The 13,244-nt window shown below is 45.8% G+C and overlaps 1 protein-coding gene across 1 annotated transcript in view; it reads left to right on the top strand.

Annotated features, from left to right (window-relative positions):
- The window catches only part of LOC126539897 (uncharacterized), a 145,595-nt gene that overhangs the window by 126,415 nt on the left and 5,936 nt on the right, over nucleotides 1-13,244 (top strand). Inside the window, exon 10 of the mRNA XM_050186710.2 lies at nucleotides 7,331-7,461. Within this exon, the coding sequence (XP_050042667.1) occupies nucleotides 7,331-7,461 (131 nt within the window). The remainder of the gene's footprint in view (nucleotides 1-7,330; nucleotides 7,462-13,244) is intronic.

The following is a 13,244-nucleotide window of genomic DNA, read 5'->3' as shown; positions in this document are numbered from 1 at the left end:
TGAACTACACTGCTTTTTCTGCATCTCAATTACGTCATTTCATGGTGGTCGTAGTGGAGGATCTTCAGTGTTCGCAACGTCAGCGACCTCACCTCCGCAGGTCGCTGGACTCAGTTTTCCCGGGAGGCAGGGCTGGGTGAGCGACGCCTTGTTGCGCTCGGTGTGAAAACGGGGCTGGAAGACCTGTATTGGGCAGGTGACGGTGACCGGAGGTCACGGAATCGTGGGCCAAACGAGCTGCTGGCGTCCGCGAGGTAGGCTTCAATCTCCAGGGGGCGTTCACCATTGTGCGGGCACGGCGCATTCAGTGAAAATTCACGGAGCCCAGCTCGCTGGTAAGGACACGCCCTGTAGAGGTGATCGGCTTCACTGCAATGAAAACACAAGGGCCTCCGGTCTGCAGTGCGCCATACGTCGCTTTTGCGGTGTGGTCGTGTTTCAGTCATGAATGGCGTTCGGCGAGTCCTGAAGTCGCCAGTTGCTTGTTCAACGGCGCGTACACTATGGTAGTCCGGGACGTCGCATGCATCGTGAAAAGTCGGGGACAGTGAACTTCGCGCAGCTTCCGCATACGAAATGCGAGGCTGTGGCTGCCGTACCTTGTACTGTGGTGTCTTGCCGCGCTCCGGGACTTGTACTGCCTGCGTGATTTCTTGCCGGACGACCTCAGCCAGAGCGAGTTGCGGTACCGATGCCGGAGCCACTTGAAGCTTTTGGAGCTCTTCTCGAACAACAAGCCTAATGAGCTCCCGCAAGGCGTTGGTACTGTCCAAGGGTATAGCGAGAGGGTCACACGATAGGGTCGACACGTCGCGGTTGTACTGCCTTATTCGTTGCTGCAGTGCCTTTTCCATTGATATGGCTTCTGCAAGAAACTCTGCAACGGTCTTTGGTGGGTTGCGTATTAGGCCACCGAATAACTCTTGCTTGACACCGCGCATCAAGCTCCTGACCTTTTTTTCTTCCGGCATGGATGGATCCGCGCGTCGGAAAAGTCGGCAAATATCTTAGACAAACACTGCGACGCTTTCGTTCAGCCGCTGTACTCTCGCCTGAATTGCAGATTCAGCTCGCTCCTTGCGGTTGAGGCTGGCGTATGTGCTGATTAGCTGGCGTCAGAATTCGTCCCATGTCGATAAGGCCGCCTCACGGTTCTCAAACCATGTCAGCGCGTAGTGCTCGAGGACAAAGTAGGCGTTGCGTCGCTTGCGCTGTGGAGTCCAGCCGTTATAATTCTGCGACACGCTCAAAGTGATCGAGCCAGTCCTCAGCATCCTCGAAGGTGTCCCCATGGAAGGATGTGGGGATTCGTGGCTGGTTAAGGACGACCTCGGTCGGTGCCGTTGAGGAAGAAGACGGAACTGATGTACTCATCCTTCCGACTCGACTGGGTAGAGGCTCGTGCTCTGGTGGCAGTCCTTGAAGTCTATGGCTTGTCTGTACGTGAACAGGAGTCAGCTCCACCGGACTTCGTACTGGGCTTGTAGGCGACGTTCGGTCTGGGAGTAGTAGCATGTACCCAGCACCTCCATCAGAAAAATGTAACGTAGATTGAAGACTGAGTGTTACAAAATAGACACTTCGCTTTACTGGCGGGCCAGAAGAAGAGCGTGCAGCTTACATGCTTCGTCGTCTTTCATGGCGCCGGCCTTTGCGCGTACCGTCCCGCGGTGTGAGAGCCCCACATCATTGTGTCAATATACATATTTTTTTCTGTGCATAAGCCGCACTTCTAATTACAACACCACATAAAGAAAAAAAAAGTCTGTACATATAGCTCGCAATAATAACTGCATGCAACACCCAAGTCTTTGTAAAAGCAGTTTCCATTTGCTAATGCATGAAGTGTCCATGTCACCTCTCCGATTAGCTGCTCCGTTTCATACTCTTCGGGGATGCTGCTGGCAGAGAACTTTGCCTTAAAGGTACACGATGCCATGAAACCACCTTTCGTTGCAAAATTTGCACTGCCGGCAAACGGCACTTGAAGTCTAAATTCACATGTAAGCCATAGCTGAGTTTTACTGTCAAATTTTAAATATTTTTTCCTCTGTACGTTTGCCAAGCAAGAAGGTGGGGTAACGGAGAGCCTTCAGCTGAATTTTTACAACACAGCATAACTTGCTGGTGTCGTGCACTTTAAGTCGCACTTCACAGCATCACGATGCCACTGGATGAGCGAACACAAAATGCTCCCACAGCCTCAATCACCACAAAACAAAGTAGAGCAAAGTGCAACAGTGAGCAAGAGCCTCTAGACATATTTTCTGTGCAGCTGGAGGTGTAGGAAATGTTGAAAATATCTGAATAACGCTGCTTTGAAATTAAACTAGCTCCAGAAATGAGCCCATTTCTTTTTTAACAAGTAAGGAACCAACTTTGTTAGAATTGTCAACATCTGGCTCTTATGTCCATGTTTTATGCAAATCTCACAACTGTTCCAGCTACTTGCTGTGAAACCATTCAACACTAATTACTATTTGCATCGACTTCGAACCAAAAATAGATAATCGCAAAAATCTACTACAGTAAAAGCTTGTCAATTCGAATTCCGCGGGGGTGCTATGAAAATTCGAATTATGCAAAATTCGAACTAATGAACGTTGAGAAAAAAAAAATCGCTTGGTTAAGGCGCGTATATAGTCCTATGTGGCATGAGCACGCGCACTATGTCACGTTGGCGTGACAAACAACGTCTATACTTCGAAGCACTGGCACAGGCACTGTAACCGGATGCTGCCAACGCAGTCCGACGTGCTCAACGTTGAGATGGCTCTTGCTCCATCTGCGCATTCGTCGCGCCGACTGGCGCAGAAAAAAATAAAACTTTCGCAGTTTCGCCCGAAAAGTGAAGCACTGATTGTGATAGCAAATTAGTAGATATCTATACGAAGTAAGGATAGTAGATTTATCGGCCGTGTAAACTTGTAAACTCCCATTTACTCACTAAATTAACAAATACGGTGTCACGTGCGCACAGGTAAACATGGACGCATCTCGCTTGATGACATCAGAAACTCGATGAAAAACGCTAGAGTGAGGAAACGCGGCAGTAGCAGCGAGTGAATTGACCTTCGTACAGCTCTTGCTTCAACGTGAACGAAACGTAGAAAGCACATCGCATCCGAAGCTATCGGCACTATGTGCACTCTGCAAACATTGCAGATAGCTTTGAAGATGAGGTCCACCTGGTCATGCAGTTTGGCCACGTCGCAGATCGCTTTCAACATACACTGCCCGCATGGCCGCGCCGTAAGCAGCAGCAGCCGCCGGAGAAGAATGTCACCCCCTGCCTAGCCTCACCCCCGTGCCTCACGCGCGACAGGAGAGGGCGCACTCCGCCTCACCTTCCTCGTTCACGCACGCGAGATTGAGCCGCATTCACCGGCTCACCCTCACGTTCTTTCGCTCGTACACAAAGAACACGGCGCGCGGTGATGGTGTTATTGCCCTCAGACTTTATATGGAACCTCACGGTGGCACCAGTGGCAGAAAGGCAGTTGGAGTGTCCATATGATCACCATTGCGATAAACAAACAAATAAATAAATAAATAAATAAGGAAATAAATAAGCAAATAAATAAATAAAGAACACGCAGCGCCGAGTCTGCGTTCCGCGCTTTTATGTTGAAGGTCTTGAGAGAAGGGGAGAACCGACCTGCAACGGCTCCATATGGGAAGAGCAAACTGCGCGGCGACTATCGTCGCCAACGTGCTTCCGTGCACTAGCACTCTCCCCATCCACGATGGCGCGGAGTTCAAATTATCGGTGGTGGTGTGGATTTCAGTGGGAATTAGTGGGATGTGTTACATATTGCTGTCAATACATTGTTACATGGACTGCTGTGGCTATTTCGAATTATCCGAAATTTCAAATTGAGTTGTCAATTGACGAGCTTTTCCTGTATTAGTTATGCTAGTGGGGAGCTGCTATTATATAGAAAACTCACTTGATGCTGATATTCACACTTTAGCAAAGTTCTAATACAAAATATAATGCAATGTATCACAAACGAGCTGTTTCCCACTGTAGATGTGCTACAGTTATGAACTTATCAAGTGCAGCGCACTACCTTGAATATACATTCACGTTCAGTATGACCTACAAACACCGTGCCCATGGCCAAAGGGGTCTCAAGACTGCACTGCGGCACCGACATATGAAGAGCTCAACCATGCACTGTAGCACCTCTGTGCAGTCTTGGAATCTATTCCACTTAGGGCACTGGGTTGCAGGTCACATTAAACGCAACTGTAGCTCATTACCATTGGTACTGTATCTCTCTCTTGTGCAATTCAGTCTTCACTGTGCCGTCGATTCCTTCTACCCAACGTGCAGACTTGGTCTTTCTGTTGGAGACTGGAATTTTTCAGCAATACAACTTGGAATTACTTAATAAGGACATGGAATCCACATGCCACCTCACTGTATCCTTTGAAACAGTGCAGGGTCTCACGCGCACTCTTGAGACAAAGGAACCACAACACAGTAATGCAAACAATCGAGACGGCAATATATTGCACCTTTCATACACTAGTGCCTGCTAGCCGAATTACCACCGATAAAACATTCCAATGGGCGCCTGAGAAATCGAGAACTCACCGCCACTGGATAGCGAGCAAATATGTTCACTCCCATGCTGGACACCAACACATAACCGTTCATGTGTGCGGTCATGCAAATGGTGGCGCGTTCGAACAATTGTGTTTGTCCATTTTGGTGTACTGCTCCTAAAGGGTCCCGTGAATGGTGGTTGAGCATGTGAAACGTCCGCGTCGCTCGCCAATTCCAAGCCAAAGAGAGGAGCAGTCTACCTCCTTATGCATCCGAGTAACCCTGCCATTAGATGGCGTTGGCTGTGCATCACTCGCGCCATCTCTCGTACTAGTCTGCAAGCACGCCGACCGCCTCCGGCACTTAGCTACGCGGAGAAGCTGGATTACAGGAGACGCAAGAGCCACGCGGGGCAAATATCAGGGGATGTGTGACGGTCAAGTGTTCCCACAACTGTTATACTCTTGAACCTGAATATATCGAACCTCTTTGCATAGAGTTATCCCTTTTGTCAAACAATTTCTAACACTGTAAACTTACAATGGGAAAATATAGAAAAAGATATGGTTACATCAGACAGAAATAGCAGCCACGACCAATATACTGAACTTAAAACAGTGGGAAACTGCATAGAAGTTGGGTTTACTGCATGGCAGCCAGACACTCCCTCAAAAGAAGTGATTTATCCTGGCTGTGCCTGCGTGGCTCTACTGCGCAACCATGCCACAGGTGGGCACCCCCTACCAAAAATAATCTTGGCCTGCCCTGCAGTGCTCACTCAAACAGCCAATCCTGCTTGTTGGAGGCTCGTGGAGATTTGTGCCATCAATTTGTTGTGTTGTTTTCCCAGATGTTGCGTTTGTTTTTGTGTGATGGCTAGCGTGAAGCGGCAGAATCTGCCATTTACCATGAAGTTGGAGACTGTCTAGTAGAGTGAGGAGAGAAACGAAATAAGACTTTGCCGTAGCATCTAGGCTGACATTAACACGTAAACAACCCAAAGCTGCTCCTGTTGTGCCAGTTTTAGCGGTGCTGATGATGGCAATAAAAAGTGTTCTGACGAGTACTGCAAAGTCGTCGCCGGTTTCACGAAGTTTGAAGCAAATTTTCAGCATTTCCTGAAGCCGTTGTCAGGTCAGTGGTCAACAAGCTTGTTTCTGCGGACGAAGGTGCTGCGACTTCTGGAAGGTTTCAGAAGGAGGACTTCATTGCTGACTTTGTGAATGAGGATGCGAGTGAAGGGAACAGTGAGGGCAGTTTGGATTCTGCACCCACGTGTACCAACGTGGTGTGTGTGTGCGAGCCCAAGTACCGGCACTTCTGTACAAACGTGGAAGGCTGCAGCTTCAGCAGCTCTGAGTCCTTGGACAACATGGAACAATGTGTGCTCTTCCAGGCAATGGAGATATTTAAGCAGAAGAAAATTTGCGGCTCTTTTGTGCCACAGTAAACTGAAAGTAATCCATTTTGTCAGTAAAGTGCAGTAACAAATAGTATGTGCTTTTATGTTGTCCAATTCTTTAGAATGTTGATATCGAATAATGCCCTACATCATACTGGTAGGCGTCTTTTTGTGAGTTCAATATAACCAGTTCTGACTGTAAACATTTATTGATTAATTGATATTGCTTATGTGCCACAGCCCATTGCTGTTTCGTGGCTTTTCTGTTTCTTTCTCTCTCTTTTTTTTTTTCGAGTAGTACTGTGCTGTTTGCATGTGGCCACTCAGTTGTGTGGAATGTTTTGTTGGAACCCTTTGACAATATTGTTCGGTCTAGAGAGCTTGATGTTTATGGATATTAGCACAACTAGTATCAATAGACTGCAAACTTGGTATGGTGTTTGGGAGGGGACAGGAACGAGAGGCTTATTATTGCTCCGTGTTGGACAAGCGCGGTCACATGGCTGTGCAGGCCATGTGACCACACCTGTTCGTGTGTTTGTGCTTGCTTTGTTGTCGTAATATGTACGATTTCCTGCATCTGTTCCTCTTGCTTCTCGTCCAGTTGCAAACTCGTGACAGCTGCTTTTGAAGTTGCCGATTGAAAAGCCTGTAGCGGGTGGTGATCTATTCTCTGGTTGTGTGTCTGGAGTTGCGTTGCACCCTTTAAGTTCGGAGCTGGGGAGCCTTGAGCTGTGGAGCACCACTAGTGGCACAAGAACCCTACCACTCGGTTGACCCACAACACTTCTGGTTGCGCCTGCACTATCCCTGTAATTTGAGAAAGCTGTGCTTCTTGGATGAGGCTGGTAACCTAAGAGTAGAGGGTTGTCTTTGCTTCTTTGCTTGCACCTTAGTTCGTTGTATTATTTCATACTGTTTTCAAGGTGGACTCATAGTAATGCTAGACGAGTGGTAGTGTGGGATAGTTGGTGAAACATGTTGTGTATTAAAATACTACAAAGGACGTGGGACAGCTTAAAGGCAGGGCACAACGAGCACTTGTTTGCAGTGGAATGATCCTGTAAAACACCTCTTTCCCAAAAAATTAAGACATGCATGTTTAAGGTTTGTTTCAGCATGCACAATCTGGATCAGTGCTTCAAAGTAGTCTTCACAGGATCTTGCAATTGCAAGTTGGCACTCATGGGGTCCACTCTTTCTGCTGTCCTGTGTCTTTTTCACTATTTTAATGCTCAGTTTCACTATTTTAATGCTCAGCTTCGACAAACTGCAACACTGTTGATTTCGCAAATATTTCCAACTGTTGAACTCGGCTGTTGTTCCTTGTCAGACCTAGACTGCAAATGCATTGTTGTGTTCTCTGTGTGCAGAGAGCAGCCTGCGGGTGCAGCTAGACCAGCAACGCACGTCCGCACAGCATGAGCTGGAGGCCTTGCGTGCTGCACTGCGTCGCACGCAGGAGCTCAACGACCGACTGGAGGCCGAAAGGGATGCCCAGCAGGTCGGGGCGCCCTTGCTCACTCTTTAAAAATTGATGGTGGTGCTGTTACTCATGCCATAGGTGGTGTCTGTACGTGATGCCGCTAACGTTGAGAATAGCTTTGTCATTATGCACGATGTCGCATTTTGCATCCCATTGCATTGCTGCTCAAATGCCGACGGGTGTTTTTGGGTTGGCTTGTTCCGGCTGCAGTGTTGATGCTGAAAATATAATGTGGTGAAACTCGCTCTGTACTCTCCAAACAAGACAGATGTGTCACACTAAAATAGACTTAAAGTGCTCAGCAGAGGGTAGGCAGCAAAGGGAATCCTCAGTCTGGAACTTTTTCACTTGACACTACCTACACCTTATCAGCCATGGATACAGTCTGGACTGCAAAGCATGCAATATACTTGGGACTACAGAACACGTCTTGCACATGTGCCTGTGATTATGTTGTGGAAAAAATCAGTGACAGAACATTTGTACAAGTTCATCAATGAACCTTTCTCTGAAGAGGTTTTATTGGGACCCTAGCCAGTCCTTATTTTGGCATGATTTTCTGAATGCTTTTATAAAATTTTTGCGAGAGAGGAGTCTGGATTTGAAACTTTAAAAAGTATTTGCTGTTCAAGTTTATTGACTGCCATTTTCATCTCTGTCATCAACACTTCTCTCCCATTCTCTTTTTTTTTTGTTCCCGTTTCCCTTCACAATCCTGGGTAGCTGGTTAGAGTATTGATCCAGGCCAACTTCCCATCTTTTCTACCAAAAGAAACGTCTGCATCTCTCTCTCTCAAACTAGATCCAACATTTCTACAAGGAGGCTTGTCTTTGTCAGGGCATCCTTCACTTTACTTCACTTTCCCATGCCACAAATGGTGGAGGAGAATAAGCGGGCAACTGGTAGTGTATTTTAGTATGCAGTAGGAGATACCAGCAGTCATAGCGGCTTTGCGTAATCAAGGAGTACAGACCGCTTACGTAAACACCTTGGAAAATATCTACAGAGATTCCACAGCCACCTTAACTCTACACAAGGAAAGTCGGAAGATGCCTATAAAGAAAGGGGTCAGACAAGGAAACACAATCTCTCCAACGCTGTTCACTGCGTGCTTAGAAGAAGCATTCAAGCTATTAAACTGGGAAGGTTTACGAGTAAGAATCGACAGCGAATACCTCCACATTGTTTGGTTCGCCGATGACATTGTCCTATTCAGTAACACTGCTGACGAGTTACAACAAATGATTGAGGACCTTAACAGGGAGAGTGCAAGAGTGGGGTTGAAGATTAATGTGTAGAAGACAAAGATAATGATGAATAACCTGGCAAAGGAACAAGAGTTCCGGATCGCCAGTCAGCCTCTAGAGTCTGTGAAGGAGTATGTTTACCTCGGTCAACTAGTCGCAGGGAACCCTGACCATGAGAAGGAAATTCACAGAAGAATAAAAATGGGTTGTATCGCATACGGCAGACATTGCCAGCTCCTGACTGGAAGCTTTCCGTTATCATTGAAAAAGAAGGTGTACAATCAGTGCATTTTACCGGTGCTGACATATAGGGCAGAGACTTGGAGGCTGACAAAGAAGCTTGAAAACAAGTTCAGGACTGTGCAAAGAGCGATGGAACGAAAAATGCTAGGCATAACTTTAAGAGACAAAAAGAGAACGGTTTGGATCAGACAGCAAACGGGTGTAGACTATATTCTAATAGACATTAAGAGAAAAAAATGGTGCTGGGCAGGTCATGTAATGCACAGATTAGATAGCCGTTGGGCCATTAGGGTTACAGAATGGGTACCGAGAGATGGTAAGCGCAGTAGAGGATGACAGAAGACTAGGTGGTGCAACGAAATGAGGAAATTTGTGGGTGCTAGTTGGAATTGGTTGGCGCAGGACAGGTGTAATTGGAGATCGCAGTGAGAGGCCTTCGTTCTGCAGTGGACATAAAAATAGGCTGATAATGATGATGATGATGAGTTGTATGAGTTAACTCGAAAAATATTCAGACAGGGGTTGTTTAGTCATCATTGACAGCAAATGTGGATGTTGTAGGTTTATGCTGGTACTTTCAAGAAGGGAAGACAAAAATTGAAAAGAATTATTAACATGTAAAGAGGCATTGTCAGTCTAGTGAAATGTTTATTCAGAAAACAGGTGTTGATAAAAAGTTTTGGACATTTTAGAAGCAAGAAATAGAGAGAGAGAAAGAAACGAAGTTGTACCAAAAGGTGCTTAATTAATAGAGCAAAGTGGTAATGAGAATTAAAAGCAATGAACAAAATACTACATATCTTGCAGAAACTTGAGAGAAATCAGAAAGATATTGATTAAATTTAAACTCAATGTATAAAGAAAAAGACATCAAAATTTTACTGTGGATGATAATAAAGTAAAAGGAAGTAAAAAAGAACGTACAGCTCCACGCTGTTCAGGCACTGTAGCTCTGGGTTTTGCAGTACTGTCAACCACAATTTTACAGGACACGACATTTGAGAAAAAGCTGCATATCTACACAGCCTCACAACACAGCCTAGTATTCGCATTTACAGCGTGTACCACTATATGTGAACAACATGATGTGATGTGAACAACATTGTGATGTTTGGTTTTACTGACTGCTGTTACAGGCTGCTTGGAAATTGAATATTTTCTGAGATACCATAGTCCGTAAACTTTTTGGTTGATTGTACATTACGATTTGTAAACGAGAAATTCTTCTCTTCTCTGGCAGCTGGCAGAGATGATTGCGTTCGACAGATGCACGAAGTCCACAATCCTCTTGCATTGTATGTTGCACAGGCATCTGTGATTTCAGAGTTCATACAAAAGTTGTCCATTGAATATTTTTTTGTAGGGTGTTACGAAGTTTCAAAGTGCTACAATTGTATGCTCTCCTTCCTATTATTACATACAGAGAAATGTGCTTTGTTCTGCCTACCTCGTTCAGTGCTGCGAAGTAACTGTATTTTTGTATTCTGTTTTCCTAGGCTGCACGAAAAGCACTGAACGTAAGGAAAGTTTGTCTTCTGTCATTTAGTTGACCTAACCCTTCCTCCAGTATGTCAGCAATGCCTCGTTGGAAGAAGCTAGAGGCTGTCATTTCAGAACAAGTTATACAGGGCTGTCATCTTCTCGAGGCCAACAGCAACGAAATTTCACTTTGGTTGAATTAGTTATGGACGAGTAGTGTATTCTGCTGAAGCGATCTTGGCAAAGCTGCAGCGCTAGGAATTGTGTGATTTTCTTATTAGCAGCCTTTAAGTAGCACCTAAACAAATGACATGTGCAGCTGGGATTTCAGATATTTATTTATTAGGGGTGTGCGAATACTGAATAGTAGATTGCGAATCAAGTATTGAATTCAATCAAGAAAAAAAAATGATTGAATTGAATATAGAATGTCAGAAAGCTTACCACAAAATTTAATGCTTACAAATTTTGGGCAGAATATGTGGTGCTGAACACGCTCGGGAGTCTCCCAGCATTGCATAACAAGAACGTACATAGCAATCTATCAGTAACTTAGGTATCTAAAAATCAAGATGTACAGTATCGCCTACTTTTAATAAAAGGAACACCCGATTAATATGCCAGCACTGCTTACAGCTCAGTTCTAGTACACGAAGGACCTATAAAATATTTTTAATACAATTTCTGTTGAGTAAAATCAGGTGCTTTTCTTTCCTCTGAGACTAATGAATTAGTAGTGACGTTCTGTTGTACTTACCAATGAGGTTGTCTGTGTAGTAGTAGGCCTATGTTTTAAGACAGTCTTTTATTTAGTGCAATGAAAGTATTGCTTTTCAGATTTTCTCCGTAATACAGGACTATCTCAGCTTTAAAAAACAGACGGGCTATCGTAAGGCCAATCTGCGCAACAGATGAAAGGAGCGTGCATCATGTAACTCGATCACTACTCTTCATGTAGCCGGTGCCGACATAAAATGCACGTACCATCTATGCAGTTTCATTGTCAGGTTTGGTATGATTTTCCACCACTCAAAGATTCTGAAATCTGGAGGGTTATGGCAAGTTAGCACAACGCTCGCTCCTGCCCCCGCCCCTCGTTCATCCACTGTATGTGCAAATGGATGCAACTGGCCATGATATTTTCATGCCGCTGTGCAAGTCCAAAGCTAGTCTTGTGACAGGTTACTCGTAGCTACAAAAAGAGACCAGTGTACATCTATGAAGAGTTTGAGAACGAGAGGCCGCCGTACGGTGTGTCGCAAAGATGGCAGCCCTGAACCACTTTGTTGTTCTGCTGTACCTACTGTATCACTTCAGAATTTCTGCTTCTGTATTTTCACTGATCTCGCTACTGAACAGTGCTGAGATCCAAACATACGTGGTATCATAGACAAGCTCACACCTGGATCAAGTGATTCTTTCCTTGGCATGTTCCTAGTCCAGGACGGCACTTTATATCGGCGCAGCATGCACCCCAGTGTACCTGAGATGCTACTTGTCATTCCCCGGCATCTTCGTACCACTGTTTTGTCTGAGCTGCACGATGTACCAACTCCTGGTCACCTCGGGGAGTCTCGTTCATACAACCGTGTCCGGTGACAATTCTTTTGGCCTGGTCTCTACCGATCTGTCTGCTGCTATGTTACTTCTTGCGAGTTATGTCAGCATCTGAAGAAGCCCTCTATGCTTCCTGCTGGTCGACTCCAACCTATTGATGTTCCTGCCGAACCCTTCTATTGTGTTGGTGTAGACTTCCTGGAACCTTTCCCCACACCTGACTCAGGCAATAAGTGAATTGCCGTTGCAACTGATTATACAACTTTGTTCACAATCACCAGAGCCCTTCCAACCTCCTGTGCAACAGACGTAGCTGACATCCTGTTGTTGAACATCATTCTTCTATGTCGCGCTCCTCGTCATCTTCTTACTGACCGTGGTCGCTGCTTCCTCTCTACATTTGTGGATGACTTGCTCCGTTCCTGTTCTACGAAACACAAACTTGCTACTGCATACCATCTGCAGACTAATAGTCTTACGGAGCGGCTTACTTGAACAATAAGGGATGTGCTCTATGTGTATGTTTCTGATGATCATTGTGACTGGGATACCGCTCTCCCTTTTGTCACATTCACGTACAATTCATTACGCCACGACACTGCAGGTTACTTGCCATTTTATTTGTTGTACGACCGCGATTCCATGTTGCCTTTTGATACAATACTGCCTACCCCTTAAGAGTCTGCGTCTGAGTATTACCGTGATGTCACTTCCCGAGTTGAAGAAGCACGCCAGTTGCTCACCGTCGCCTTTCCGTTTCTCAGAACAAGCAGAAAAGCATTTGTGACGGTCATCACTGTGACGCCGACTATGTTCTTGGGTCTATGGCCTTTCTATGGTCTCCCACCTGCCGCGTCGGCCTCTCGAAAAAACTAATGTCTCGCTACCCCGGTCCTTACTGGGTCCTCTGCCTGGCAGCCGACGTAACCTATGAGGTCTCCCCAGTCACACCTACTGCTTGCTCCAACCAGACTTCCCATGACGTCATTCATGTCAGCCGCCTAAATTCTGCCAGTCCTTTTCTGCCTAAGAACCACTGAGACAGTGCTTCCACGCCGGGTGCAAGTATGTTACACTGCTCTGCACAACATTGAGGAAGAAGAGCACGAGCTTCTTTGCATCGACACTGATTTCTGTCTCTGCTTGAAAACGACATGCAGTGAGACTGCCACAACACCTTTTACATACCTACACATTTGGCCTTAGCGTTGCTGCCATTTGTCAAGCACAGCCTGAATGACAACTGGTCAAGTCATTGTACATGTAGAGTAGCT

The sequence above is a fragment of the Dermacentor andersoni genome, chromosome 2 (genome assembly GCF_023375885.2).
Source record: "Dermacentor andersoni chromosome 2, qqDerAnde1_hic_scaffold, whole genome shotgun sequence".
Taxonomy (NCBI): Eukaryota; Metazoa; Arthropoda; class Arachnida; order Ixodida; family Ixodidae; genus Dermacentor; species Dermacentor andersoni.
Note: the sequence above shows the minus strand (reverse complement) of the source record. Positions and strands in the feature narration are given on the sequence as shown.